Source organism: Camelina sativa, chromosome 9 (assembly GCF_000633955.1).
Source record: "Camelina sativa cultivar DH55 chromosome 9, Cs, whole genome shotgun sequence".
In the NCBI taxonomy this organism is placed as follows: Eukaryota; Viridiplantae; Streptophyta; class Magnoliopsida; order Brassicales; family Brassicaceae; genus Camelina; species Camelina sativa.
The window spans coordinates 25,968,030-25,994,384 of record NC_025693.1 but is presented as its reverse complement, the minus strand read 5'-3'; the positions used below and the strand labels follow the sequence as shown (position 1 = coordinate 25,994,384).

Below are 26,355 nucleotides of genomic sequence, written 5' to 3'. Positions count from 1 at the left end.
CAAGATTCCAGAAGAGAAAATAGTAAAAACATCCTTTTCATAACATAAAACAAGGTCTTGCATTACAATCATAAAAGTCATGTCCCAAGCTTATTTTATTTTATTTATAGAGATTAGAGAGTAGAAGAAGACGGGAGCAAACTCTAAGCGTCCCTCTGAATCTTATTATCAGGACAACAATCCACTTCAAGAAGATCTTTTAGCCAGGAGGCCAATTCATTTGGCGTCCTCCAATGAGATGAACATGAATGTGATACACCGATTGACCTGCAAAACCAGAAGAATGTGAGAAACATCATCAATCATGATGTCTCTTTATTTTCATGTGTTGAATATGATAAAGGCTAATCGAAGTAGTGGAGCTATATATAAATAGTAAATACATACAGCCTTGAGGACCATCATTGATAACAATTCTGAAACCCTCTGCTAGGCCTTCTTGTTTTGCTACAAGCTTGGCAGTGTAGAGAAGGCGGCCCAAGATGTCGATGTGCCTTTCCTCAGCCTGCAGTAGAAGAACAATACATTATTTAGTATTGTGTTTTCTTAATGGGATCGAGTCTAACTAACAACTGCCATGCTTTTAGACTTCTGTCTGAATTTTGTTTGAGCGAGTTCAATTTTGAGAGGTGTAAAGTGAAGAAATAGGTACCTTAGAGAGGCCAGTTAGGCCATCCCTCACTTTAGGAATAAGGAGGATGTGAACAGGACCCTGAGGCGTTATGTCCCTAAAAGCTAGAACCTGCAATGAACATGATTTTAACAAACATGCCAGGAACAGTTAATGAAGTATGTGCAAACTACTGACAAGTTTTAAAGTGGTAAAGATATGAAGAAACTAATTTCGGTTGTTAACGCTGACATTATCATGGCAAAAGAAACTAAAAAAACATAGTCAAGCAGAGGCCATCTTTATATTTGAAATTCATAGAATACTTCAAATGGTAAAGCAGACTGAGCTAGCTACTTAGAGTATCTCTAGATGTGCAGAAAAGAGGATAAAGTCTATCAAAAGGGTTATAAGAGAGAACCTTGTCATCCTCAAAAACCACGGTGGATGGGATTTCTTTGCTGATAATCTTGTCAAATCTGCATGTTACAACATCATCAATTCAGCTCAACAAAAACAATTCAAACTAAAAATCTACAAATAGGCTATATGGAAATGAACAAACATATAAATCAAAATGAGCTTCTTCTCACAAAACTCTCTCAAGTCAGTCACTACTACAAAATTAAACAAAAATAATATTGCAATTTCAACAGTTATGCAACAGTTTCACTCTTCTAAGCACCTCAATCAATTCAGTCACTGTACTCATCCATCATTACATAGTTAACAAAACCAACTTCACCACTACATCAACAAAGGACATCCCATTACTTCAAGAACAATAATTAAAGCTACAACAACATTAAGATCGTAACAGGGAGGGAAGGTTTTACATGGTGAGAGAATCGTCGGAAGGAGTGGCGGCAGCGAGAGCAGCTTTTTTCTCGGAAGCCATGACGGCGGAGACAGGTGAGATATGAGATGATAGAATCGAAACACGGTGGCTCATTAAAACCCTAGATTAGTCGACGGTACATCCAACAACTTCACCCGCCAATCTCTTTTTTCAACCAATGATCTTCTGCCACGTCATACTCTTTTTTTTTTCCGTTTTTTCTTAATCAGGTGATCGTATGGGCTTATTAAGCCCCTACTGCTCACAAAGCCCACCAAACCCACTTCTTTATTGAGTACTAAAAACAAACGTATAAATGGTGAAGTTGGCTCTTGATAAAGCCCTATTCGTTTCATCATTTAGCATTTCCATCTAAATGGTTCATTTAAATGATACATCTAAATGATTCATCTCAACGTTAAATGACCTAATTAATAAGAAAAAAAATAGTTCATTTAGATGATGCATCTAAATGCAAATGAGTTTGTTTGATTTATTTACCTTTTCATCTATGGATTTGAATAGAAAATGACTAATATGCCCATGTTTTGAAATAATACCTTTTTAATCTTAATTTTAACTATATTAATTTTAATTACTGATATTTTTATTCAATACCAAACAAAAATGTGATTTTACGTTTTTGGCGTGAAAAAATGATTTTGTGTTTTTTTTTGTGTGGAAAAAGTGAATTTACGTTTTTAGCGGGAAAATGTGATTTTACGTTTTTGGCGGGAAAATATGATTTTGCGTTTTAGCGGGAAATTGTGAATTTACATTTTTTGCGGGAAAAAGTGAATTTATGGTTTTGGCGGGAAAATGTGATTTTACGTTTTTGGCGGAAAAATGTGATTTTACGTTTTTGGCAGAAAATTATGACTTTACGGTATTGGTGGGAAAATGTGATATTGTAGGTTTAGCGGAAAAATTAGATAATGTATTTTTGGCGGGAAAATATGATTTTACGTTTTTTGGCGAGAAAATGTGATTTTACGTTTTTGGCGGGAAAACGTGATTTTACGTTTTTGGCGGAAAAATGTAATTTTACGTTTTTGGCGGAAAAATGTGATTTTGTGTTTTTTTTTTTGCGGAAAAAGTGAATTTTTTTGTTGGTAAATTTTTTTTGACTTTATGATTTTGGTAGGAAAATTGATTTTAGTTTTGGCGGGAAATTTATCATTTGTTTTTGACATTTTGTAAGAATTGTAAAAATATTATTTATAATTTTGTAGATAAATAGTTTTTTTTGTATAATAAGGATATATTTGTAATTTGTTATTTTTGGATGAAGCATCTCCATCCAAATGGTTCAACTAGAATCATTCAAATGAGTTTCAAATTTTTGTCTAAAATTTTAAAACTCATTCAGATGATCCATGTGAATGATTCTGGATGATGTTCATTTTTTGACAAAACACGAACAACATTTGGATGAACCATTTAGATGGTCCATCCAAATGAACAAACGAACATGGCCAAAATACAACCAACACATTGGAATCCATGTCATGGTAATAATGAGTTCTGGAATCAAAACTTATATAACGTTCATGGCTAAAGAGAGTCTCCTCATCAAGGTGAGCTCATTGAGAGTATCAAGCTAAGACTCAGTTGAAGGTGTGGCAGAGAAAATCTCATGCCATCCTCTTCATACGTTCTTTCAGACCATTATTGTCTATGCAACAAACTAACTGATTTTTATCAAAAAAAAACAAACTAACTGATCCAATCGTATGGGAAAAAAAAATTATCATCATCAACAAACTTTAAACACAAAATGCAGTTGTTGCTTTATCAAAAATAATCGTCAGATCCTATTAACTCGTAGTACGATATGTAGAGGTTAGAGAAAAATAAATAAAAATAAAATAAGTGGTCGTCCTAGACAATAAGTAAAAAGCCAACAAAAGAAGAAAGGAAAAAAGAAGAGAAGAAGTGAAAAAAAAGTGATGGCGAGTAGGTTTGGTTACCATTGGATTCTACTTGGACCCCATGCATATGCTTAATGCTCAGAGTTAATTATAGTCATAGATGACACAAACACATCATTAAGGCACAAAAAGGGTTATTATCTAGGAATTAACTAAGTAAGAAATAATACTTTACAGCTTACAAAACTAAAATAAAATAATATAGTACTGTCTCTTAATTGTTATACCACAAACAAGAGTATATTGATTGATATCTAATTAAAGTCAATTTCATCTTTCATTATATATAGTACTGTCTCTTGTTATACCACAAACAGAAAGTAAAAAGTGCGATTATGATGTTTGAACCATCCATCTATTCCATGTTAACGTGACCTGAAATATATCACATGCTCTGCTTAGCCTTTTTTTGACGCTTTATTGAAAATAGAATATTATCCTTTAGGAATTTAATTAAGGAAATTCCTTAATATTAAAGCATTTTTATTGATTATAGATAGCCCCACTCTACTACTGGTCTTAATGATATTTTGTCCAATTGTTCTGTTTATTTGTCCAAACATGATAATAGGCGTGATGGGTTATCGAATTAAACAACCATGCATGGGCCACGATATTAATAATCATCAACCTAACTAATTGTTTAATTCAGTCAATCTTGATAACAAAAGAGATGGTTTATATTTTTACAAAATTACTCGTGTAGTAGAAGCGATTGCTATCCCACTGAGTTTATACCAGTTGATAAAAATATGTGCCACACACGATTCAATGAAATAAAAGCTCACTTTAATATACTATTGGTTAGAGACGAATCCAACTTTCCATGCATTAACCTAGTAATTCTAAATATAACTCGTTGATGTTAACGCGTAAGATACTAAGATAGCTAGCTACATTTAAGGGAAAAGTAACTAATCAAGTTTTGACCTTTCAACTAAAAACATAGATTCCACCAAATGTAGTACTCATGACTACACGCCAAATGTTACCTCTCCCCAATAATGGTTGTTAACTTCCTTTTCCCTTTCCCATTTTTATTTTATAATGTTGGTAACTTTGGATATGCTTTTGCATATTTGTTATATACACAATAGTTAAGTAATCGAGATCACCTAATTTTAGTTATGGAATTAAAATACAGTACCATTACATGTTGTAGAAGGATTTGGCATATATATCCGCTGTTTTTGTTCGGAATTTGATATATCAATGATTATTTTGGTTTATATGTCTCGCTAATTAATGCATGTTTTATTTTATAATACCACCTCAAACCTAATATTTAAACCAAAACCCAAAAATAAAAATCAACTAATTAATATGACCTTTAGTCGTCAAAAACCGGTAATGATGTATTTTTTTCCAACTCTTTATATATTCGATTTGTACTTTTAGTATCTTAGTATATTAGATTATTTGCTTAAGGTGCAAAAGAAATAAACCAGGTGGGCTAGATAATAATAATTACAATGGTGGTTAAAGCCTTAAAGGGATAGGGTCATCTCATAATTACGAATTAGATCGACAACAAAAAGCTAAAGGGTCCGTGGTATAAACGCAACGTAAACAGCGCGTCGTTGCTTTTGCCTAATCCAACAAACCAAAAAGACCCAGACACACTTACTGTCAACAAAATAATCGTTTCTTCTTCTTTTTTTTTGCACTCTTCGGGTTTCCCTAACGATGATGATGGTGTGAAAGAGAAAGAGAAAGAGAGGGTGAGAGAAAGAAGAAGAAGAAGCAGTTTGAGGAGAGAGAGAGAGAGAGAAACAAAAGTGTCTCTTTATTTTTTTCTTACTTATTTTGCTTCTCTCTGCATTGCTCATTTATCCTGTCGTCTTTGACGCTTTTGTAAAAGCTAAAAAAGAAAAAAAGATGCCAAACGACGACCAAGACTAGAGAGAGAGACTAAAGATCCAGCTGTTGTCTCTCTTTATTCTTCTTCTTCTTCTTCTTCTTCTTCTTCTTCTTTGTTCTTCCATTCTTGAGATTCTTCTCTCTGTTTCTTGGTCTTGAGTGTATATCCGTAAGTTTGTGTTGTGTGTTTTGAGTTTGATTGATAATTCTCTACTTGCTTTTCTCCTGAGTTTTTGTCGTTTCCTGTTTCATGACGTCGATGTTTGGTTGCAGAAGTTTAGACAGCCTCAATTTAGCGTAATGCATTTCTTGTTATGTCTTGGTCCTTAGATAGAGCTAAATTTCTTCCAATTCAGATCAATAACACAGCTTAGAAATATTTTGTCCTTGTTTCACTTATGGGGTTGATCTTGATTCTTGATTGCATTTTCTCTAGTATTCAGTAATCTCGTGTTTTTTGAATCATGTAATGATTATTCTTGATTAGCTTTTTTTTTCTTTTGTGTTGTTGAAAAAGATAAAGATCCCGGGAAGAAAAATGACTAAAGTATGTCCTGAAATCGAAGAAGGGACATTGTCTAAATTAGCTGTTCCAGTATCAGTAGATGTGAGCTTTTCTTCTGATCATTTCCCAACGTACAAATTAGGACCTGATAACCAGATCGTAGAGGAACCTAAGGAAGATGATAAAGGTCCATCAGTGAAAGAGACCGTCGAGAAAGAGAGCGAACTCTTGTCTGATCAGCACAAGCGGCTCTCGGTCCGTGACCTCGCTAGTAAATTCGACAAGAATCTGGCTGCAGCTGTTAGTTTGGCTGATGAGGTTAGTTTCCACATAGCTGCTTTCTCTGTTCTGTTTTCATTCAATTATTCTCTTTTTCTGTTTAAATCTGTTTCTTGCAACTCTCTTTTTTAGGCTAAATTAAGAGAGGTGGCTTCTTTGGAAGGACATGTTATGTTGAAGAAGCTAAGGGATGCTTTAGAATACATGAGAGGACGCACGGATGGGCAAAACAAGGAAGATGTGGAGACAGCTATCTCCATGGTTAACATTTCTTTTATCACATTTTCTCTTTAGACAAAACATAAAGTTCCTTGTTCATTCTGGATCTAATGTTTTTTGTGTGACTTGGGTCAAATTTGTGATGTCTTGAGAATAGGTTGAAGCTCTAGCTGTGAAGTTAACTCAAAATGAAGGTGAATTGATTCAAGAGAAGTTTGAAGTGAAGAAACTAGGAAACTTCCTCAAGCAGGTCTTGCTACTAGGTTATAGATTGATATTGATGCAAAAATGTGTCGACTTAAGCTGATTAATGTTACTCTCATGATGACAGACTTCAGAAGATGCAAAGAAACTGGTAAACCAAGAAAAGTCATTCGCTTGTGCTGAGATTGAAACTGCAAGAGCCGTTGTGCTGAAACTTGGAGAGGCATTTGAAGAACAAGAACGGATTTCTGAAGCTTCTAGAGCTCAGGGGCCGGTTAGTATTACTACCTAGTCCAGATACATAGTTTATTTAGTAATTTTTTCTAGTCAACTCATGTTTTCAGTTCATAGGATGTGGAGAAATTGGTTGAGGAGGTTCAAGAAGCAAGGCAAATCAAACGGATGCATCACCCAACAAAGGTGCTTCATCAATCTCATTGCACTCTAGTATGGCCACATAAAAGTTATGAATGTGTTATAAAAGAGTGTGTTGTAATCCAGGTGATGGGCATGCAGCACGAGCTTTATGGTTTAAGGAATCGAATCCAAGAGAAGTATATGAACTCTGTTAAACTTCATAAAGAGGTATGTTTTTCTGCGCATTCAGTTTTCAACATATTTGCTTTTAAGTTTATGTTAGTCTTTGCTCACTTCTTCGTTCTTGTCTTTATCAACAACCATCAAACATTTCAAGATAGCGATAATCAAGAGAGCTGAGGAATCCAAGTCCTGTCCGTTTGTTCTGGAAGGCAAACAAAGTCTCGGCTCTTGCTTAAGAATCTGTGTTAATGCTTCAGAAAATGCTCCTGATATTTCCAGCTGTTCCATCCAGTGGTATCGTGCAGCATGTGAAACTAGTCGAAGGGAAGCTATATCTGGTATTTGTCCTATCTGTTTGCTTCATCATTTGGTTTTTAGTTAATGAAGGTTTAGCTTGAGCAGTTCATTATCTTTGCTCTTAGGTGCCATCCAATCGATGTATGCTCCAGAACCATTTGATGTTGGGAGGATCTTACAGGCAGACATTCTTTCAAATGGACAAAAATTCACAGTTACAACCGATGATCCAGTTGATCCTGGTTGGTATTACAGAAACTATAGACAGATACAAAGATTGTGAGTGGACAAAAAAGCTAATGTCTGGCTTATTGAACTGCAGATTCTGCCTTGCAATCACGCGTAGAGTCTCTGATGCGAAAATCTAACAGTGAATTCAGCGTATGTTACAACAATGTCTTCAAGCATTTCAGAATGTTGATTTACATGTCTTGATATGCTGAACATTTCAAACTCTGCTTCAGGTGGTTATATCACAGATGAATGGACAAGACTATGCATCCCGGTCTCATATCTTTACCATTGGAAAGACAAGGATAAAGCTGTCTCGAGGATGGATCTCAAAGGCGAGGGAAATATACTCGACATCCATGCAGGTATCTTGAGACTCTATCTTCATTCCATTTCACAGAAACGTTTCTTTGATCTTCAAATGAATGATTCTTACAAGTTTATATGGCTTTTTGGTATATAAAATTATTCAGCTTTGTGGAGTTAGAGGCAATGTAAAGACTCCTACCAAGTCGTTGTTCTGGCAACCAAGAAAGAGTCTAACTTTCATACTTACCTTTGAATCAGAACAAGAACGTAATGCAGCAATAGTCCTTGCTCGAAAATACGCTTTTGATTGCAATGTAAGCAAAAACTAACCGAAATGTCCAATCTTTTTGTTAAAATGCTCTTCTCAGACTCTGAAAATCACAGTGGTTTTGCACTTTCTACCATTTTAAACTACAATGACATGCTTGCTTTTAATCTGCAGGTTTCACTGCTTGGCCCAGATGATTGAGTGAAGCAGACAATATCATTAACCAACCACCTGATTTTTGTTTCCCCCTGACGCCGGATTTTCTTGTTCTGTGTGTTTGTGTGCGGCTACTTTTTTGTTTTTTGTTTTCGCACTGGTTCAAAGGAGGAAGGTGCAAGTTTGGGTTCTCTACTGCATAGAGTTTTATCATAGGCAGCAGATTTCTTTTTTTTTCTTTCTTTTGCTTGATCATCAGTTTGATATATTAGCATTTATATTTGTTTGGTTTGTTTGTTTGATTGGTTTAAATTTTTGTTTCACTTAGGACTCAACATTGTTAATCAGCTTATGAGTTATGAGTGTGAGATCAAAACCAAGAGTGGTTTTTATCTGTTACCAGATTCTGAGACTTTTCCCCTTTTCTATTATCAGCATGTCTCCAAAAAGTTATACAAAGTATGAAAAAGTAATTTTATAACTGTGTTAGAGAAGTTGATCAAAGAAAAGGGAGCTCAATGAGATTTTGAGGTGGCATAATCCAGATATTCTCATATGGATTTTGTTTTTTCCATTTCAAACAATTCTTACTCTCTCCATCAACCTTATACCATATGCAAGTCCTCTTGAATCCATGGAACACAGAGAGACACAAACAGTTTCTGATTCCACTCGTCTTCTGCTGCTCAGCTCTCGATTCAGAAGACAAGCCGCTTGCGTAGATTGTCAAGCCTCCCAGTGTTTTCCTCTCAGTCCATGTAAAACTTGTAATGTCAAGTTTAAGCACTGTTGGGTTCATGTGTCTGTACATGTAAATGAGAAAGATATCTCCTTGGTGTTCTGTCATGAAGCATACGTTGCTTCCAGGACGTTTGAGAGGTCGCCCGGGAAGAATATTCCAAGAGTTCAAAGATGGGTCGAAGGTCGCTAAGCATCCGGTATTAGTGAGACAGTAGAAGACACCATTGGAGAAGACAATCTTCTCGAAAGTGTTGAAGTTTCGCGGTAACCGATTCTTGAACACATATGTGTTCCACTCTTTAGCATTAACGCAACATGTCTTGACAGTGATGTAATTCCTAGTGACGTAACTGACTGTGAACAAGACACAACTAGTTGAAGTAGGAGCACAAGAGAAAGCCGTTATTTGATCATATGCATTCCAAAGCGGAGGCACGGGTATGCGATCTCGAGTAAATGGATTGAAGAAAAGGAGTTGATAGGTATTAGCATTGTACATGAGTAACCAACCATCTTTGGAGTAACAAACACGAAACCAGGATAAGTCAGGAAACTGAAGAATGTATGTTTTCTGCATTGATGGGTCATAAAGTTCATAGGATTCGTCTGTTTTGGAGAAGTATATAAGCCATGGAGATGGATCAACCACACGAAGAGAAACACAAGCTTTGTGCCATGTTTTGCAGACAACAGAAGCAACGATGTTGTCTTTTAAAGGGAGACGAGAAATTACCAGTTGTAAGAGATCAGAAGGAAGCTCTAAGAAAGTTTGGTCCTTTTCTTTCTCATTCTTACTCTTCTTCCTCTTTTGCGTCTTCTTCTTCTTCGACCTGTAAAAGTATAAAAACCCAAAGTCTCAAAAGATTGAAAGCTTCAACATTTACAAAATCCCAATTTGAAAAGGAAAGGATGAAAACGGACTCACGATCCAAGCTTCGACCTTCTTTTAGAACCCATGGTGAAGGATTAGGTTTAAGGGTCGGCGAAATCGTAACGGGAATAGCCACAAGATACGAGAGACGAATCTCCTGCCCGCTAAGATTTGGTCAACGACGGATCCAGTGGTGATCTCGCTGATCGTTCTAAGTCATCCAAACCGGACTAGCTTGACTTTTTGTGTGGGAAACAGTCCGGTTCGGTTTAATACGGTTAACGAACTAATAACGAACGAATAAATTTATTTGTAAAAACGTTGACCCAAAAAACCGGCTGAAACGACGCCATTTCAAAGTCCCTCATATTACTTATTGAACGATAAGTCGATAATGTAATGTTCAATTCAAGTTCTTCACTCTTCACCAGAGAAGGAAGAAGAAGAAGAGAGAGAGAGGGATAGCAAAAAAAGAAAAAATGGAGGCATTGGTTTGCCGGAAATTGGGAGATCCGACGGCGACGAAGCCAGGTAGTCCAGAATCACCGGTGGAGGTGAGCAAGACTCATCCGATCCCGCCTTTAAAATCAGATACAGCCGTGAGAGTTAGAGTTACAGCTACGAGCTTGAATTACGCCAATTATCTTCAGATTCTCGGAAAGTACCAGGAGAAACCTGCTTTACCGTTCATCCCTGGCTCCGATTACTCCGGAATCGTCGACGCGATTGGTCCCGCCGTCACCAAATTCCGAGTCGGAGATCGTGTTTGTTCCTTCGCCGATCTCGGTTCCTTCGCTCAGTTCATCGTCGCCGATCAATCTAGCATGTTCCTTGTACCCGAAAGATGTGACATGGTTGATGCAGCTGCTCTCCCTGTTGCGTTTGGGACTTCTCATGTCGCTCTTGTTCATAGAGCTCGTTTAACATCTGGCCAAGTAATTAAATCTCATCTCTCACATGTAGCACTTGTTCATAGAGTTAGTAAAGGTTGAGACTTGAGAGAGATTCAATTGATTTTGATGCAGGTCTTACTGGTTCTAGGTGCTGCTGGTGGTGTTGGCCTTGCAGCTGTTCAAATCGGCAAGGTTTGTGGAGCCATTGTTATTGCAGTTGCTAGGTATATATATATGCTGGTTTCATCTTTTGGGTTTCAATGGACTTCGATTCTTGGTTATGGTTTCTTGAGTCTCTAGCTTTTTGAACAGAGGAACTGAGAAGATTCAGCTGTTGAAGTCAATGGGAGTGGATCATGTTGTTGATCTAGGCACTGAAAATGTTATTTCAAGTGTTAAAGAGTTTATCAAGACAAGAAAGCTTAAAGGAGTTGATGTTCTATATGATCCTGTTGGAGGGAAACTAACCAAAGAGTCCATGAAAGTTCTGAATTGGGGAGCTCAGATTCTTGTGATTGGTTTCGCCAGCGGTGAAGTACCCCTCATTCCTGCTAATATAGCCCTTGTTAAGGTAAATGATTTGTCTTTATTAGAGAAGAATGAAACTTTTTCACTTGGGAGAATCAAAATCTTCATAAGTTGTGGTAACGAATTGGTGCAGAACTGGACGGTTCATGGTCTTTACTGGGGCAGCTACAGGATCCACCAACCTAGTGTCCTTGAAGATTCCATCAAAGAGTTACTTTCATGGCTTTCCCGAGGATTGATCACTATTCACATCTCTCATACTTATAGTCTCTCCCAGGTAAAAACATCAATTTTCATCATCTTCATAACATTAAAACTCAAAACATGTAAACTAAAACACTAACCGTTTGAATTACAGGCCAATCTTGCATTTGGTGACCTCAAAGACAGGAAGGCAATTGGAAAAGTGATGATTGCTCTCGACCACAAGACTGGCCTGTCTTCAAAACTATAGACTCTCTGTTGCCAAAGGAGAACACTGGTTCTGTATTCTAGTAAGAAAGTTATTGCAATGGCCATGTAAGCTGCACCATCTTGCATTTTATGTTCGGTTTATAATCCTCTGTCTTATTGTAATTTATCAGACCACATTCTGACGTGAAATTTAATAATCGTAGTTGGATCGCAGTTTGATGTCCAGAAATTAGTGTAGATATAAATCCTTTTGTATATACAATGTTCCAATTAAGAATACAATTCCTTCAATCAAGTAAAGCTTGGAAGTATCAAACCGTATTGCAGTTTCACCAAATCTATATACCGAGCCAATGCTTTATGTACATAAAAATCGAAGCAAGCACGTGTCCTGACTATCTCGCGCTCTACGAGTTCAAGAAACGGGAATGTTCAAGCTGAGTCATCTCTCCTCCATTCACTGGATCGAAATTGCACCTGTAGAAACTGTAAGGCCGATAAATTAGATGTGTGGTTCTTGGTTATTTTATGTTTTTGATATTTCTAGCTTGTGTGGTGGAAGCACGGATATGACTACTTGTGGATGATGATGTGAATATGTTCAGAGAGATTTAGAAAGACTCTGTTACCTTCCGTCCATGCCGATAATCGCAATTGTGTTCTGAGCGCCAAATGCTGCAAAGTATTGAGAGACTTCTGGTACATGGAACTGAGAGAATGACCATTCCGAGCTGAAATATTTTGGTAGAACTCCTGCAAGAATGTTTGAAAATGTTAGGTACCAGACAGAAGCATGAGCTAATCCTTGATTTGCTAAATTAGAGGAAAGCTATGAAATAGAAAAAATAATTTCTTTGTGACACATAAAATTTCCCAAGGTTTCTATAAGCCACAAGCTTCTATAAAGTTCACTGACTTTTTCATGAACCAAGAAAGCTATTTCTTGGAAGTTTCACTTAAGTATTCTCTCAATATAATTAACTTTTCTGTCCTTTCACTCCATAAGCATTTTTAAGAGAAACAAGGCATATCAAACGTACTTCACGGTAACAGTCATTTCAGATGTTCTCCTAATTTTCTACCTTACCTCTCAGAAAAGATAGTGACGAACCGGGGTTGGCACCACTGGCTGGAGAAACAAGAGACTGCAGGGAATTTGAAGAAGTCTCATGTTCAGTGGAGTTGGCGTCCTCCCTAATGACCCTCACTCTAAGAGAGAAGATGTGAACAGTTCCCTTGTCGCTTGATACTGCAAGCCACTGCACGTTTGGTGATAGAGCAATGCTGTAGATATCTGCTCTGTCCACGCCTCTTCGGACCTGTAAGCAAAGCAGCATTGGATTTCACTAACAAGACTAATTAATCAGTAGTGAGCATATAAAACTAGAATATGCTCTGCATAAGAGATTCCGTTACTGTTATTAACAGCTACTGAGCAAACAAAATCATGACAGATGTGTTTGCTCAACCGTTTACCTAGACAGAACCCATATCAAATGTGACTTAAATAGCATATGGTACAATGACGGTGTTAAGAAAAATGAAAGCTAGTTCATAGTTACCAGACCTCTTGCAAACGAGTTCCGTCCATTGTGTTGAAAATTCGAATCAGAGTTCCCTTTGTACTGGCAGTTGCAAGGAGCAAGCCATCCAATGTCATGGTCATGCACGCGATATTAGAATCATGAGCATTAATGATTTGAACCATGTTAAGCCCAAAATGTTCAACTCGGACCTGTCCTCGACGAATACCTGGACAGGCCAGCACAGATGTATTCATATGATGAGAGAGGCAACATAAACCCCTTGGATTTGCCAGATTTTCAATCTGATGAAGAAGTCTTAGATCCAGGAAATTGTAGACGTATATCTTGTGCTCAAGAACAACAACAATTCGATCTCTTCTTAACTTCACTGCACGAATTTCCGAACGAAAAGAAAATTCACTGATGCAGCGGCTCTGATGATCATCCCAAATCAAGACTTTATTAGAAGGGTACTGAGAGTTAGGTCCACCACCAACAAGGGCCAAGATATTACTCCGGAAAAGCATCTCTACAATTTTAAACCCTCCATCCTTGAGCTCTCGCCTGAAAGTTTCCTTGAAAGGTTGGCAATTATATATACGAAAACCATGGCTCGTGCCAGCAGCAAAACAGCTGTAATCCTGATTCCAAGAAACAGAAACCAACTCTGCTTCGTCACTTTCACCAAAATCTGGCTCTGGAGGCCCACGAGAGCTTGAAATGAAGGTATTCCGGGAGTCATAACCACCTGGCTGGAGGTTCTTATGGGAGTCCATTTTCCCTTTTAATATGTGAAGCGTTGCAATTGTCACAAGCTGAAATCAATAACCAAGAAAGAAGAATTTTTAAGATTGATCTCACTTCATATAACACACTGTCCAGAAAATCCAAACAATGGAGCTGAACGACTAAACTTCAAGAGTATGTGTCATGCCAATCAAACACAAACTCAAAGCAGCGACTATACAACACTGAAACGCTTCAGAATCTGATTCCAACAAAGACTAATACAATTCCTTAATAGAAACTTAAGCTAATTCAACGCAAAGTGCCAACAGATGAACAAGCTCTCTCTTCTCTAAGATATGACAGACTAGTGACAATATAGAGAATACCACCAGTCAAATGTATCCAAAAATCACTTCCATACTAAGAAAAATCTCCAAAAGGAAACCATGTAAGAAATCAAATTCGACAATTGATCAAACCTCAATGACCTAAAAACCCTATCTGTTCAGTATTCATCACACATTACGAACAACAAAACCACCGAGAAGTTCATACTCCTAAATCCTAACAAAGGATCCACAATTCCAATTTCGTATACAATCTCCATTCCAACAATCGCCTGAGAAACAATACATAACACACACAGCAACCACAATTTTCAGATTCCGATCAAAACAACTTTGTGTTTGATTCGAACACAAAGCACAATGAAGATGAACAAAATCCTCACCGAAGCGCGAAGAAATCAAACAACGATCTTTTAAAAATCGATAATGCTGCTTCAATAGACGAACGAATCTCGATCCCTGATGCTATAATCTTCTACCTTTCTCCTCAAATCAATGACTTCGCTATGAGAGAAGGTTCGTCTCGGTCTCTGTATACTAACTTGTTTGATTTTTTATTAATCTTCGTAGAAAATTTCAGAATTTTTTTTTTTTTTTTTTTAATTCGTTGTAGGTATTGTGTTAGTCAACTGTCGTCATATACAATTAAACTTTATTTCTAATACAAGTAAAGTATATATATAGTTTAGATTAAAAATTCGTATTAGCTTAATGGGCTTAACCTGGACCAGGCCCAACCCGGCCTATATTTCTTCAATTCGGTCATCATCGTAGCATCAGCTCCGGTGACGGGTTTTGACTCCGAGGCATCAAAGCAACAAGCTCTGACTCGTTGATCCATAAATCGAACTCTATCTCGCTTGCATTTTCTCAATCTAAAGGAGGGAGATTATATAGTTTTTGGTGAAACCCTTTGTCTACGATTCGATCTAAAACCCTAGAAAAAGAGATGGTGAAACCCTCCGATTTCAAAGCAATTCACAGACTTGTTCAATCGCATTACAGTCGAGTTAACGTGGTCACAGCAACGTGCCGTTCAAAGCTCTCCGCTTTGTCTTCTCCGGCTCTTCCTTCAAATGGGGTTTCTCAGCTTCAACCTAACTCCGGTTTCCACACCTTTTCGTCGAGACCCATATCGAAAAACTTTGGCTTTTCCCAGATTCTTCCTTCGAATGGGGTTTCTCAGCTTCAGCCTAAGACTTGTTTCCACAGCTTTTTGTCCAAACCCACTTCGAAAAATGTGGGATTGTCACAGATTCTATCAAGTCCTAAGCTCGTACCTAGTTTGCAGAATTGTGGCGTAGCCTTGGTTAAGCCCCGTGTGAATATGAACTTTGCATCGGCTTTTAGATTGTTTTCGAGCTCTGGGTTTAGAAAAATCGATGGGAATTTCGCTAGGAAGGTTGTTGACAAGCCAATCCAAGCTGTTAGTTCGACGTTTGCTAGATACAGAATGGCTTTAGGGTTGCACGTTGACGCGTTTTGGAAGAATAATAACCTTTTGGTGTTTGGAGCAGGAGCTGTGTTTGTTTGTATTTTCTTGTGGAGGATCATGTTTGGAATTGCTAGCACATTCGTGGGTCTCTCTGAGGGAATGACCAAGTACGGCTTCCTTGCTCTCTCCTCTGCCATTGTTGCATTTGCTGTAAGTTTTAGCCTCTCTCTGTGCTTATCTCTGATAACTCTGGCATTAACTCGAACTTTGAGATATACAACTTTGGATTGATTCAGTGGTGGGTCTCTGAACTCAGAGCTGTGACATAGTTTAAGTGTGAATCTTCCTTTGCAAACTGTATTGCTTTGTTCATCTTTATAGCCTTCAACTTTCTATCAAGAATTGTTGTTGTTAACTTTGGTTTGTTATCATTACATTATCCTTCTCTGATCTTAATAGAGTTATAACTTCTCATGATATATATCTATTACTAGGGTTTATACCTTCGCGCAAGGTTCACGATCAATCCCGATAAAGTCTATAGGATCACCATGAGGAAGCTCAATACGGCGGCTGATGTTCTTGAAGTTATGGGTGCTCCTCTGGCAGGATCAGATTTGCGTGCTTATGTGATGTCAGGTGGTGGCATAACATTCAAGAAATTTAAGCCATCAATTAGGAACAAGCGTTGCTTTCTCCTATTCCCGGTTCAAGGTTCTGAGAGAAAGGGCCTCGTTAGTGTCGAAGTCAAGAAGAAGAAAGGCCAGGTTTTTGCTTTCTCTACATTCCCTCTACGCAAAGAACATTCTTCTTAGATTGATCACATTGTTATCACTATTATTGTTAGTAATCTGTTCCAGAAAGTTTTCCCAGGTTACCTTCAAAATAAGCCATGTAAACATGTTAGGTGCTTTTAGTAAAGAGTTCATTAACAATGCCACTTTAACTAGTGATTTTTATGGTCTTGAATATTTTGGTGAGGTTTGGGGTTCTCTATAACAAAACCTAGGGTGTATCTTATTATTTGCTTTGGTTGGTTATTTATTCTTCATTTGCTTCTTTGACTCGGTTTCTGTTCTAACTGTAAAAGATATCGGTATCTGAACCTCTCTGCGAGTTTTGGTGTATTTCTGATGTTGATGTCTGTTTTTTCTCAGTATGATATGAAGCTACTGGCAGTGGATATTCCAATGGCGTCTGGTCCTGATCAACGCTTATTCCTTATTGGTGATGAAGAAGAGTACAGAGTCGGTGGTGGTTTGATCTCTGAGTTAAGAGATCCTGTGGTGAAAGCAATGGCTGCTACCAAAGAGTTTGATAATCTTGACAGAATTGAAGAGGAAGAAGACGCCGAAAGAGAACTTCAAGAAGCCGAAAGAAAGCAGCGTGAAGAAATTGAACTTGAAGAAGCGGAAAGAAAGGAGCGTGAAGAAATGGAACTTGAAGAAGCCGAAAGAAAGGAGCGTGAAGAAATTGAACTTGAAGAAGCGGAAAGAAAGGAGCGTGAAGAACTTGAGAAGCTCGGAAAACCGAGTTCTTAGTTGGTCCTATCAGACATGCACACAAACTTAACATCTTCAGTGGATATAGAACATCACCACAAATCTGTGTAAAACCCTAACTTTCAAACTTTTGCAGAATAAATTTCGGAGTACTTTACTGTTTCAGGGTTTATAATTTTTCAGAAGAAAAGCTGCATTTTATCCTATGTAAACCGGTTTTGGCTAGAAGAAGGGTAATGTTTTTGTCATTCCGTTAAGTACCGGTTTAAACATAAACGAAACCAATAAATAATTCAAAAGAGTCAAGGCTGTATGAGACTTATCATATCCATGTGGTCTTTGACCAATTTCACCATTTTACAAAATTAGCAAGCTGTTATTATGGTTCATCAAAACCACCTGCATCATCAAGAAGATATAGTTTTCCAACGAAGTACCAAATATACGTTTCTCATTGCTTCTATCGAATCTTCTTGTGACTCCCTCCCTTATCTGATGAATTCTTCTTGTTTTACCTTCTGAATCCTCTACAGAAAATTGTGTTCTTTGAATCTCTTGTCTTTAGGGTTCAAACTGTTCTCAATACAAGAACACCAAAACACCTAATTTGAAAGGATTTAAAGGTTAATAATAAACTCTCTCAAATCCCTTCTTTTTTTCCATACATATATTCGATCAAGGTCACAAATTAACCTCTTATATGAGATAGGTCGTTTGAACCTTTCTTTTTTCAAGATTATTGAAACATAACGGTTTTGATGTTTGTTTTGGCCTGATGAAATTTGATTCAGGGTGTGAATGCTGAGCCAATGAGAAGCAAATTTGGATTTGATTGTGTAAAGAGTTGATGGGAAATCGTTGTGCAAGAACACCTTGTTGTAGAAAGGTAATCTAATTCTTTTTCCCCACAATGAAAAAATCCTTGAATGTTCCAATCTTGTAACAGTTTAATGTTTCATTAATTGCCATATCTTCAGAAATAAAATGAAGAGTATGTGTCCATATATGTGTTTACAGTTATGGTCATGTATATGCTGCTGCTGCAGCAACAACAACAACAAAAACAAGACTCAAACCCGAAGCCAACACGGGTCCAAAGGTAAGGTCCATCCGGTAAGCAGAATCGAGAAATGGGAAGAAAAAATCACAGAAGCAAACAATAATGGCAAGATTGTAAGTTTTTCTTTTTCAAATTATATTTTTCACTCTTAATTATCTAGTCTTCTGAGAGTAACTAGGCTAAATCATTCAATCAAAAACAGCTCGTGGTGAATTTCAGCGCGCCATGGTGTGTACCTTGTAAGAAGATAGAACCAGTATTCAGGGAGCTTGCTTCTAGATACCCTTCAATGATATTTGTAACGGTTGATGTCGAAGAACTCGCTGTAAGTAAACTAAAAAAAACTTATGTATTTTGAGAAGAATGATCATCGATTGTTTTAGGATTTGAGATTGAGTTGGTGAAAAAACAATACACAGGAGTTTAGTAATGAATGGAATGTGGAAGCTACACCAACGGTAGTGTTCCTTAAAGATGGAAGACAAATGGATAAACTGGTTGGTGCAGAAACCTCAGAGCTTCAGAAAAAGACAGCAGCAGCTGCAGATCTCTTTCTCAAAAATCCATAAACTCTAACACACACACACATACACACAACGGAATAGAGTTAGGTTATTCATTCTCTGTCAAAAACCACAAGTTACTTGCGGATGAAGTAAGTATCATGAGTTCTTTGTTGCTTTGTTTGGGATTATCTTATCCTTACAGATCAGATTTTGTAAGCCTAATCCTATTAACACTTTGTCTCAGACAAAGTCTTGTATCTGGCTGACGAAAACACAACATGGAGATGAAGAAGAGTTTGGTGATCATGAAGGTTTATTAGCAGCTTACGGCTCTGTTTCTTCTTTTGAGCTCTTTTGTGCAGATACATCTTTTATCAAATGGTCACTAAACGAATGGCTTCTTGTGCATATTTGTTTAATCCATTCTTTTAATATTTTTATGTCTAATTTCACTGTGTTATTCCTATCTGAAAACCTAAAGAAGAAAAAACGTCAAACACGGTTTTCCATAGCAAATATTCACCAATAAATTACGTAATTTTCAAACCCAAAACATGGTTTTGTCAACAATATCCATCTGCTTTATGTTTGCAAATTACTAAGATGCACGTTGATTTCTTTCTTATTTTAAAAATTATGATTAAATTATGACGTTTTGATTCGTTCTTTCTTGATATAAAAACAAAGAAACAATTTTAAAAATAAGCAAATTCGATCTAGAAATAATTATAAAGGTGTGTTTCTTGGCGATCTCCAAAGTTGACTCTTCAAATCCAAATCGTTAAGATCTAATTAAAGGAACTGGACCTCAACTTCCAAATCCAGTGGTGATAATAATCAATTCAACTCTTAGATCTTAATTTTCCAAATAACAAAAACGAGAAGAAGCAAAGTTTTAATAAATCAATTAGTATATACAAGTCTGTTAAAGCATCATTACCTTGACCATTACACATTTTAATTTTTATAAAGCATATATTTATATATTCGTTATTGTACTTCATGACTTCATGTGCCTGATCTGATTCATATTATATACCTCCTACCCTGCTACTTGCTTGCTTGAAAGATCACCAACAAACTTTTATACCCAGAAAAGAAAAAAAGAACATTCATCAAAGATAAGTCAATCACCAAACCATGATAAAGAAGAAGAAACAGAGCAGATCCCAATCTTCTACAAAGAAAACTCTTGAACCATCCTCGGATTCTTCACCTTCACCAAGACTCCTCTCCATTATCCGTTCTAAGGTGTGACTGCTTCTCTCTCTCTTTATCATCTTCCTCTGTCTCTTTGAAATCTTTGATTCTTCCTATTGCAGGTTCTCGGGTTCTGGATTTGAGCTGATGTGTTTGTTTTTCTGTTTTTTACTTTGTAGTTGGCAAGTGGTAAAGACTTGAAGCATATGTTCCGAGGCATGAGGAGTAAACCCGTTCCCGGATTATCTTCTCAGTCTAGAATCGTGAGATGTCCCGAGTGCCACAAACTTCTCCAAGAACCTTTAGATGCGACTTCCTACAAATGTGGTGGATGCGACTCGATTCTTCATGGTACGATAGCCTTCTTTAAGTCTCTCTACTCTCGTTTACAGGTAACCAACCTCATGCATAATTGTTTTCCGTTTCTTGTGTTCTTTCTTTGAATGTAGCAAAACGTTTGGAACTGGAAGGCAATGATAACACAAACACTAATCCCAAGGCTCTTCTATCTTCTAAAAACCATAGTTTAAGTACCGAAGTAGAATCTGCAGAAGGTGGTAGTAGAACTCCTATTCAACGGAAGTACAATTCAAGGGCATCGCCTTCTGTTGAAAGGGGATATCATTCGGAAACTGTTAACAAGCATGAGACATCCGATATCCACAGAGAATGGATGAGAAGGGCTGATGAGTTCAGCGTGACCGGTGATTCTGATGCGTTTGCTTCAGCAAGAAGCTCTCCGTATAACTCACGCAGCAATGACTCGCAATGGAAACAACATGAAGGAAGATATGAAGACCCACCTCGGGTTCCTTTCTATCCAGCAAGTCCTTCCCCTTCTTCTGCATATGAATATGGCTACAGTAGTCCTTTTAACGGGTCTTACGTTTCTGCATCAGAGCAGTCTTATTATCATCATCAACCAAACCAATTCAAGCATTATGGAAGAGAAGGCTCGTTTCAAGAATCTTCTGTTGCTTCACCTACCCGTTTTCCAGGTGAGACATCTAATGGAAAGTACTATCCCCGGTCTTCTCAGTCTCAGCTGCACGATCTTCAGTATCATAATCTATATGAATCCAGTAACTCTACAACCCCGATTCGTTCTGTGTACTCTGAGAGTAGTTATCAAGCAGCTGCAGCCCCGCATCGCTCCACATACTCTAAGCATTCCGTAGGGATTTCTAAGAGTGACACAACTAGGGAGAAGAGCTCTCGCAGGGACAAAAAACGGTATGTCAGAGAAAGGAATCCTGTGGTGAAGCGCCATATACTTCCTTCAGCTGGTGGTGCGCCTTTTACTACTTGTTCCTATTGCTTGGAACTTCTACAGCTTCCTCAGGTGTCTCCCCAAGGAAAACATAAGAGATATCAAGTGAGATGTGGCAGTTGTTCCGGTATACTTAAGTTCTCTCTTCGAGGGAAAACAGATACTGTCCGGGATTCACCTAGCTTTCTGGATTCTGGCATGGGTTTTGCTGATGAGCCTATTACTAATCACCAGGATTCAGATTCAGAAGGTCATGAAGAGATTTATCCAGATGGAAGTTATCTGCCGTGTTTAGACGACGATTATGGAGATATAATCTGCAAAAGCACCGATGCTATTATATTGAGCCGAAGCCAGGAAACATTTGAGGATAAGGGCACTAAAGAAAACATAAGGAACATATCTAGCATTTCTATAGATTCAAAATTGGAGGCATTGCAGCCTCATCTGAAACCTTTGGTGAACCACAGATCAAGAAAGCAACAACCTGCATCAAGTGATACTATTGCAGAGACTTCACGGAATCATCTAGAGCAATCTCAAGAAGCTCATTCAGAAAAGTCAACCGAGATGGATAATAACATTATTGAAAGAGTCAGGTACAATTTAGAAGAGTCTGAATATGAGAAGAATGAACTTATTAAGCCAGAAGAGGTAGTTGGACAAGGATCAGGTGAGTCCCTGGAGGTTCCAGTATACAAGAACGAAAGGCTGAGGGAAACAAGAGAACAAGCTGAGAGAGTTGCAGAGAGACCGATATCTCATTGTAAGGAACTTTTGTACAAGAACGAATACGTCTATGAAACATGCGTACTGTCTGAGGATACCAGAGACACTGACGAGTTTGAATGGGAGGAGACTCAAGAAAATGAAGAATGTGGAAACGAACATACATGGGAAGAGAACATGGGAGACAAACCGTCGATGCATTTGGGGAAATCACAGTATATTGGGGATTCAATCGATGACAGCAGCTTACGCAATAGTGAAACATTTGAGGATACATCAGTCAAGGAAGATATTGAGCACATCTCAAACATATATTCAGCTGCAATGTCAACTACACCACAGTCTTCCCTGAAATCTTTGGTGAACGATCCTGCCCATTTATTTGAAGGTAGGATCCATGAGGAGCAGTCCAAGCATAAGTATGAGAATTTCAAAGAAAGACAAGAGTTGGAAATGAATATCAGAGACCGAGTCAGGTGTGAGTTAGAGGAGTCTAAAGACAAGAGAAACGAAACTCTTGAGCTGAACAACGTGGGAGAAGATGGATCTATTGTTTCTCTCGAGAAGGCGAGTGGGGCAGGTGAAGAGGGACTAGTATCTCATCAAATGGAGTCTCCAAACGAGAATTTAGAAACTTCCTATGGAACACTAGAAACAGTTTATTTAGAAGGAAGCGGATTTGTAGGTGAAAGAACGTGGGAAGAGACAATGGAAGATAGAGCGGGGTTGCATTTGGAGGAATATGAAAGCATACCATTTTGCATGCATGATTATGAGCTAGAGACAATACTTGAACCAGACGAGGATCCTGATGAAAGATCAGACTCCGATTCACAAAGTTCCTTCAACGAAAATGGAGGATCAGAAGAGAGAGTCATGCTTCATGATTCTCAAGATGCTATAATAGAGCACTCCCAGTATGAGTGTGAGAGCTCAAGCGATGGATCTGTTGACATAGTCAGATCTGAATATGAGACAAATGAAACGCTTGGTAAAAACAAGATTGTTGGAGATGGATCTGTTGTTTCTGTGTCTCATGAGGAGGAGCCCTGGCTAGTGGATGAGAAAAAAACCGAAGCGCTAAAAGATGGTGTTATGGTGAAAGATGGACCATCGCTGCACTTGGAGAAATGTGAAAATGAATCAATGAAAGTGGGAGAAACACTTGAATGGACTTCAGAAAGAGCTCCAACATTTCGTCTGCATGAGTCTGAGCTAGTGGCAATGCTGGAATTTGACGACGATGCTGATGGCAGATCACATAATGGTTCAAGGAGTTCCTTCAGTGACCATGAACTTTCAAAAGAAAGACAGTTATTCAATGTGGAGGAGCCTCAGCTGGTGATTGATGGCAGAACCGAACCGCTACAAGTAGGCGAAATGGCAAAAGATACAGTATCACTGGACTTGGAGGAGTGTGAAAATGAATCAATGAAAGTAGATGAGACATTTGAATGGACACCAGGGAGAACTTTGACATTTCGTCGCCACGAATGTGAGGTAGGGACAAAGCATGAACCAGACGCAGATGATATATTCAGGCTCAGTCTTGACGGCACACTTGAACAAGAGAGGATGGTATTGATGTCTCAAGATAAGCAAGAAAATCCATGGAACACCTTTAAAAAGTGTAATGCTGAAGAAGATATACCAGCATTAAGTTCAAGGGTTTCTTCAGAGGGCTATAAATTTCCAAGTAAAATGGCAGAACTAGATGGTGAAGGTGAAGAGGAGATATCAAAAGAGCATTTTCAGAAAGAGAATGAGAAGTCAGGACTAACCTCTGAACCATATGCTCACATCTACAGCAGAACAGAGCCTTCTGAAATAGTGGGTTTGCGTCTTGCGTTATACCAAACGCAAAATTCACCTCTACGGTCGCCTCTCACGTCACCAATTCATACTCCCATTGGTTCTCCACTGCATTACCTGATGGCTTCACAAATCCGTTCTCCAATAACTTCAACAAGAAATTCCCACATAGTTTCACCACTTCGTTCCCCCATTAACTCATCTGGTTCACTATCTGATGTATTGTTCCTCAGCAAAAAACGTTGATTACAGAAAAGCATTCTTCCAAACTTGCTAAGTTTTTCCCCGATATTTCAAGACTTTACCTACAATGCAAAACAGTGTGTACATTGTTTCAATTTTGTTTTCAGAGTGATTGGATTACATTAAGGCTTCCTACATATGATAAAAATAAAATCATTGTGCTGATTCGAGACTCACTAGGTAAAGTGGAATTTGACTCTACAAAACCACTTTGCTCAACAACAAAAGTTACCTTGAGTTCATACATTGTCAGAGAAATCATAACATTGCAGCACAGAACAAGGCAAACACAAATAATCGGTTGCATTGAGTGATCGAAATCAGCACAGACAGAGAGAGACAAAGTTCAGATCATATGAACATTAACGCTGCTCCTACATGATATGTCCAAGTGAGGCATCAAATAATTTTCGTATATGAAAACTTGAATGATACCACATTGATCCACGTGCTCTAATAGTGCTAATGATCTCTCCTTTTGCTTCCATTGTCTTCAAAGAGACAACAAAAAAACAGCACAATCGACAAGAAAAATTTATGGCTCTATACTAGAATAGAATATAAGTAAAGTTTCAATCTTTACCCAGTAAGTAACTAATCACAGACTGGAACGAAAACTCAAAGGTGGTCTCTTTCTTACCTTTTAAGAGAGACGACTTCGGAAATGCTCCGACCCATTTTCAGAAAGAAATAACCAGTAAAACCCAACAGATAGAGCAAAAATCGAATCTTGTTTGTGCTATGTTTAAAGTACATCGTTGCTTCTCCTGCCATTTCAGCTTTCGATCTCTCCGTGACGAAAATGCCGTGTAATCCAAATCTCTCTTTCAGAGTAAAGCAAGACATCGTTTTCACACTCCATGACATTCTATAAACACAACACACTCTTAAAATACGTGCCGTTTTGGGTAACTACCACACCTCTATACCATTCGACATACACACACTTGAAAAACGTGCCGTTTTGAATAATCATCACGCTTCGTACCATTCTAGTTACACACTCTTGAACAACGTGCCGTTGTTAAGCAATGTGATGGAAAAAAACCCTCTTTTCTCCAACTTATATCCTGCTTCTTCATTACTCAAATGTCATATCTTATGAATTCTAGTTGAGAAACTCAGTCAACATTATGCAAAAAAATATACATGTGACTAAATCATATGATTATATCACATACAGCAAACGACTTCATATGATCGTATACAACAGATTAATTAATGTAAAATTAAATACATTGTTCTTTGACTAGACCGTGACATGGTCCCATGACTCCCCCATCTTTCTATAAACGTTATTATGATTATGCACATCTTCACGGACTGCAAAAGAGGTCAAAAGACTACTAAAGGGTTTAAACTTTAAAACGAACAAAGCAAAACCAAATCAAATCCCCCCCAACCCATTGTGTTTTTTTTTCTGTTTGTTTCCGTAAAAGTGTTTAGTGTGTGTACCTTTGAAGATTTACATAAACTTTTTGGGAGTATCTTTAACTTTCCCTAGCTAAACTACAATAATATCATCATTCTTTGGAAAAAATTGAAAAACGAAGTAATTAGAAATTTAATCAGGGTCATGCATGTTGTCCACAGCAAAAACATGGTTACTAGTAAAATATTTTTTTAACTGCAAAAAAGAAAGAAAAAAAAAAAAAAAGTTAGAACCACAGGTAATAAATGTCATGATTTATGTTACGATTTGAGAGAGAGATCAAATCTAAAGGGAGATTGTGACTGTCCTCAAGGGGGAAGAAAGAGATAAGAGTGATGATCATTGTGGAAGCAGCTTTTAAATTATCATTTTTAATTCTTTTTCTCTCTTCCCCCAAAAGAACAAATATTTTGATTCTTTTTCCAATGGGAACTTTCTCATTGTAGATATGAAATATGAAGCTTCCCTATTATTTCCTTTGTTTTATTTCCCCTTTTGATCTCACAAAACTATTTTGGTGAAAAAAAAAATTGTTTCAAGGGTTGTACAATTATTGGTACCAACATAATAAGCATACGATGCCCACTCACTCCTCTTTGCAATAATTCTCTTTTACACATCACAATCAACTGTACATTATTTTGATTCATGCACCGTTCTAGCTAAAATAAAACACAAAAGTTGAGCACTGTATAACATGACTATACCATTAAACTTTCGAATGAGTATTTTAATCACTCTAATCCAGTTACTATCAAATTCATGATTCAACAAATTTGTTTATTACCACCGCACTTATGCAACTTCTACGGTTTCAAACGCACCTTTAGTCACTCTATTCCACTAAATATGTCAGAACCACCCCCCCCC

General features: G+C 37.6%; 8 protein-coding genes across 11 annotated transcripts; 5 read left to right on the top strand and 3 right to left on the bottom strand.

The window, feature by feature from the left end:
* Positions 19 to 1,586, bottom strand: LOC104712310 (adenylylsulfatase HINT1). The gene is made up of 5 exons (XM_010429175.2): positions 1,447 to 1,586; positions 1,032 to 1,089; positions 653 to 742; positions 388 to 505; positions 19 to 267 (listed from the first exon to the last, which is right to left on the bottom strand). Exons 1-5 carry the CDS (start codon positions 1,560 to 1,562, stop codon positions 200 to 202), a joined length of 450 nt encoding a protein of 149 aa, XP_010427477.1. The 5' UTR covers positions 1,563 to 1,586; the 3' UTR covers positions 19 to 199.
* On the top strand, positions 5,000 to 8,646 carry LOC104712309 (stomatal closure-related actin-binding protein 3). 2 transcript variants are annotated; one of them, XM_010429173.2, is made up of 13 exons: positions 5,000 to 5,408; positions 5,757 to 6,062; positions 6,156 to 6,284; positions 6,400 to 6,492; positions 6,574 to 6,720; positions 6,798 to 6,866; positions 6,948 to 7,031; positions 7,141 to 7,324; positions 7,409 to 7,525; positions 7,606 to 7,664; positions 7,748 to 7,879; positions 7,988 to 8,137; positions 8,266 to 8,646. In XM_010429173.2, exons 2-13 carry the CDS (start codon positions 5,778 to 5,780, stop codon positions 8,290 to 8,292), a joined length of 1,476 nt encoding a protein of 491 aa, XP_010427475.1. In that variant the 5' UTR covers positions 5,000 to 5,408; positions 5,757 to 5,777; the 3' UTR covers positions 8,293 to 8,646. The 2 variants fall into 2 exon arrangements, with proteins under 2 accessions (XP_010427475.1, XP_010427476.1); XM_010429174.2 differs by having other exon boundaries at positions 5,356 to 5,536.
* Positions 8,652 to 10,066, bottom strand: LOC104712308 (F-box protein At3g56470-like). The gene is made up of 2 exons (XM_010429171.2): positions 9,914 to 10,066; positions 8,652 to 9,818 (listed from the first exon to the last, which is right to left on the bottom strand). Exons 1-2 carry the CDS (start codon positions 9,943 to 9,945, stop codon positions 8,747 to 8,749), a joined length of 1,104 nt encoding a protein of 367 aa, XP_010427473.1. The 5' UTR covers positions 9,946 to 10,066; the 3' UTR covers positions 8,652 to 8,746.
* LOC104712307 (quinone oxidoreductase-like protein 2 homolog) lies at positions 10,254 to 11,907 on the top strand. Its single transcript, XM_010429170.2, has 5 exons — positions 10,254 to 10,794; positions 10,885 to 10,976; positions 11,065 to 11,323; positions 11,414 to 11,557; positions 11,639 to 11,907. The coding sequence occupies exons 1-5, from the start codon at positions 10,339 to 10,341 to the stop codon at positions 11,732 to 11,734; spliced, it is 1,047 nt and encodes a 348-aa protein (XP_010427472.1). The 5' UTR covers positions 10,254 to 10,338; the 3' UTR covers positions 11,735 to 11,907.
* On the bottom strand, positions 11,999 to 14,889 carry LOC104712305 (autophagy-related protein 18d). Of its 3 annotated transcripts, none has more exons than XM_010429164.1 (5): positions 14,680 to 14,889; positions 13,262 to 14,035; positions 12,782 to 13,013; positions 12,324 to 12,447; positions 11,999 to 12,180 (listed from the first exon to the last, which is right to left on the bottom strand). In XM_010429164.1, exons 2-5 carry the CDS (start codon positions 13,994 to 13,996, stop codon positions 12,102 to 12,104), a joined length of 1,170 nt encoding a protein of 389 aa, XP_010427466.1. In that variant the 5' UTR covers positions 13,997 to 14,035; positions 14,680 to 14,889; the 3' UTR covers positions 11,999 to 12,101. The 3 variants fall into 3 exon arrangements, with proteins under 3 accessions (XP_010427466.1, XP_019084901.1, XP_010427464.1); XM_019229356.1 differs by having other exon boundaries at positions 12,806 to 13,013; XM_010429162.2 differs by having other exon boundaries at positions 13,262 to 14,568; positions 14,680 to 14,888.
* On the top strand, positions 15,085 to 17,439 carry LOC104712304. Its single transcript, XM_010429160.1, has 3 exons — positions 15,085 to 15,941; positions 16,226 to 16,498; positions 16,889 to 17,439. Exons 1-3 carry the CDS (start codon positions 15,246 to 15,248, stop codon positions 17,270 to 17,272), a joined length of 1,353 nt encoding a protein of 450 aa, XP_010427462.1. The 5' UTR covers positions 15,085 to 15,245; the 3' UTR covers positions 17,273 to 17,439.
* Positions 18,035 to 18,887, top strand: LOC104712303 (putative thioredoxin H10). The gene is made up of 4 exons (XM_019230308.1): positions 18,035 to 18,119; positions 18,251 to 18,406; positions 18,496 to 18,618; positions 18,713 to 18,887. The coding sequence occupies exons 1-4, from the start codon at positions 18,081 to 18,083 to the stop codon at positions 18,860 to 18,862; spliced, it is 468 nt and encodes a 155-aa protein (XP_019085853.1). The 5' UTR covers positions 18,035 to 18,080; the 3' UTR covers positions 18,863 to 18,887.
* Positions 19,685 to 24,089, top strand: LOC104712302. Its single transcript, XM_010429158.1, has 3 exons — positions 19,685 to 20,050; positions 20,179 to 20,350; positions 20,449 to 24,089. Exons 1-3 carry the CDS (start codon positions 19,940 to 19,942, stop codon positions 24,054 to 24,056), a joined length of 3,891 nt encoding a protein of 1,296 aa, XP_010427460.1. The 5' UTR covers positions 19,685 to 19,939; the 3' UTR covers positions 24,057 to 24,089.

Coding starts and splice junctions, on each gene's coding strand:
- LOC104712303 (XM_019230308.1), top strand. CDS start 18,081: ATGGGAAATCGTTGTGCAAGAACACCTTGTTGTAGAAAG. Junction 18,120..18,250: donor GAACACCTTGTTGTAGAAAG/GTAATCTAATTC, acceptor ATGTGTTTACAG/TTATGGTCATGTATATGCTG. Junction 18,619..18,712: donor TTGATGTCGAAGAACTCGCT/GTAAGTAAACTA, acceptor AACAATACACAG/GAGTTTAGTAATGAATGGAA.
- LOC104712302 (XM_010429158.1), top strand. CDS start 19,940: ATGATAAAGAAGAAGAAACAGAGCAGATCCCAATCTTCTACAAAGAAA. Junction 20,051..20,178: donor TCTCCATTATCCGTTCTAAG/GTGTGACTGCTT, acceptor TTTACTTTGTAG/TTGGCAAGTGGTAAAGACTT. Junction 20,351..20,448: donor ATGCGACTCGATTCTTCATG/GTACGATAGCCT, acceptor CTTTGAATGTAG/CAAAACGTTTGGAACTGGAA.
- LOC104712308 (XM_010429171.2), bottom strand. CDS start 9,945: ATGGGTTCTAAAAGAAGGTCGAAGCTTGGATC. Junction 9,819..9,913: donor AGAAGGTCGAAGCTTGGATC/GTGAGTCCGTTT, acceptor ATACTTTTACAG/GTCGAAGAAGAAGAAGACGC.
- LOC104712304 (XM_010429160.1), top strand. CDS start 15,246: ATGGTGAAACCCTCCGATTTCAAAGCAATTCACAGACTTGTTCAATCG. Junction 15,942..16,225: donor CTGCCATTGTTGCATTTGCT/GTAAGTTTTAGC, acceptor ATCTATTACTAG/GGTTTATACCTTCGCGCAAG. Junction 16,499..16,888: donor TCAAGAAGAAGAAAGGCCAG/GTTTTTGCTTTC, acceptor GTTTTTTCTCAG/TATGATATGAAGCTACTGGC.
- LOC104712309 (XM_010429173.2), top strand. CDS start 5,778: ATGACTAAAGTATGTCCTGAAATCGAAGAAGGGACATTGTCTAAATTA. Junction 6,721..6,797: donor CTTCTAGAGCTCAGGGGCCG/GTTAGTATTACT, acceptor TTCAGTTCATAG/GATGTGGAGAAATTGGTTGA. Junction 7,325..7,408: donor TCGAAGGGAAGCTATATCTG/GTATTTGTCCTA, acceptor CTTTGCTCTTAG/GTGCCATCCAATCGATGTAT.
- LOC104712305 (XM_010429164.1), bottom strand. CDS start 13,996: ATGGACTCCCATAAGAACCTCCAGCCAGGTGGTTATGACTCCCGGAAT. Junction 13,014..13,261: donor ACGGAACTCGTTTGCAAGAG/GTCTGGTAACTA, acceptor CTTTGCTTACAG/GTCCGAAGAGGCGTGGACAG. Junction 12,181..12,323: donor ATTATCGGCATGGACGGAAG/GTAACAGAGTCT, acceptor TCGGCCTTACAG/TTTCTACAGGTGCAATTTCG.
- LOC104712310 (XM_010429175.2), bottom strand. CDS start 1,562: ATGAGCCACCGTGTTTCGATTCTATCATCTCATATCTCACCTGTCTCC. Junction 743..1,031: donor TGGTTTTTGAGGATGACAAG/GTTCTCTCTTAT, acceptor TGTTCATTGCAG/GTTCTAGCTTTTAGGGACAT. Junction 268..387: donor CAATGATGGTCCTCAAGGCT/GTATGTATTTAC, acceptor CTGGTTTTGCAG/GTCAATCGGTGTATCACATT.
- LOC104712307 (XM_010429170.2), top strand. CDS start 10,339: ATGGAGGCATTGGTTTGCCGGAAATTGGGAGATCCGACGGCGACGAAG. Junction 10,977..11,064: donor ATTGTTATTGCAGTTGCTAG/GTATATATATAT, acceptor CTTTTTGAACAG/AGGAACTGAGAAGATTCAGC. Junction 11,324..11,413: donor CTAATATAGCCCTTGTTAAG/GTAAATGATTTG, acceptor GAATTGGTGCAG/AACTGGACGGTTCATGGTCT.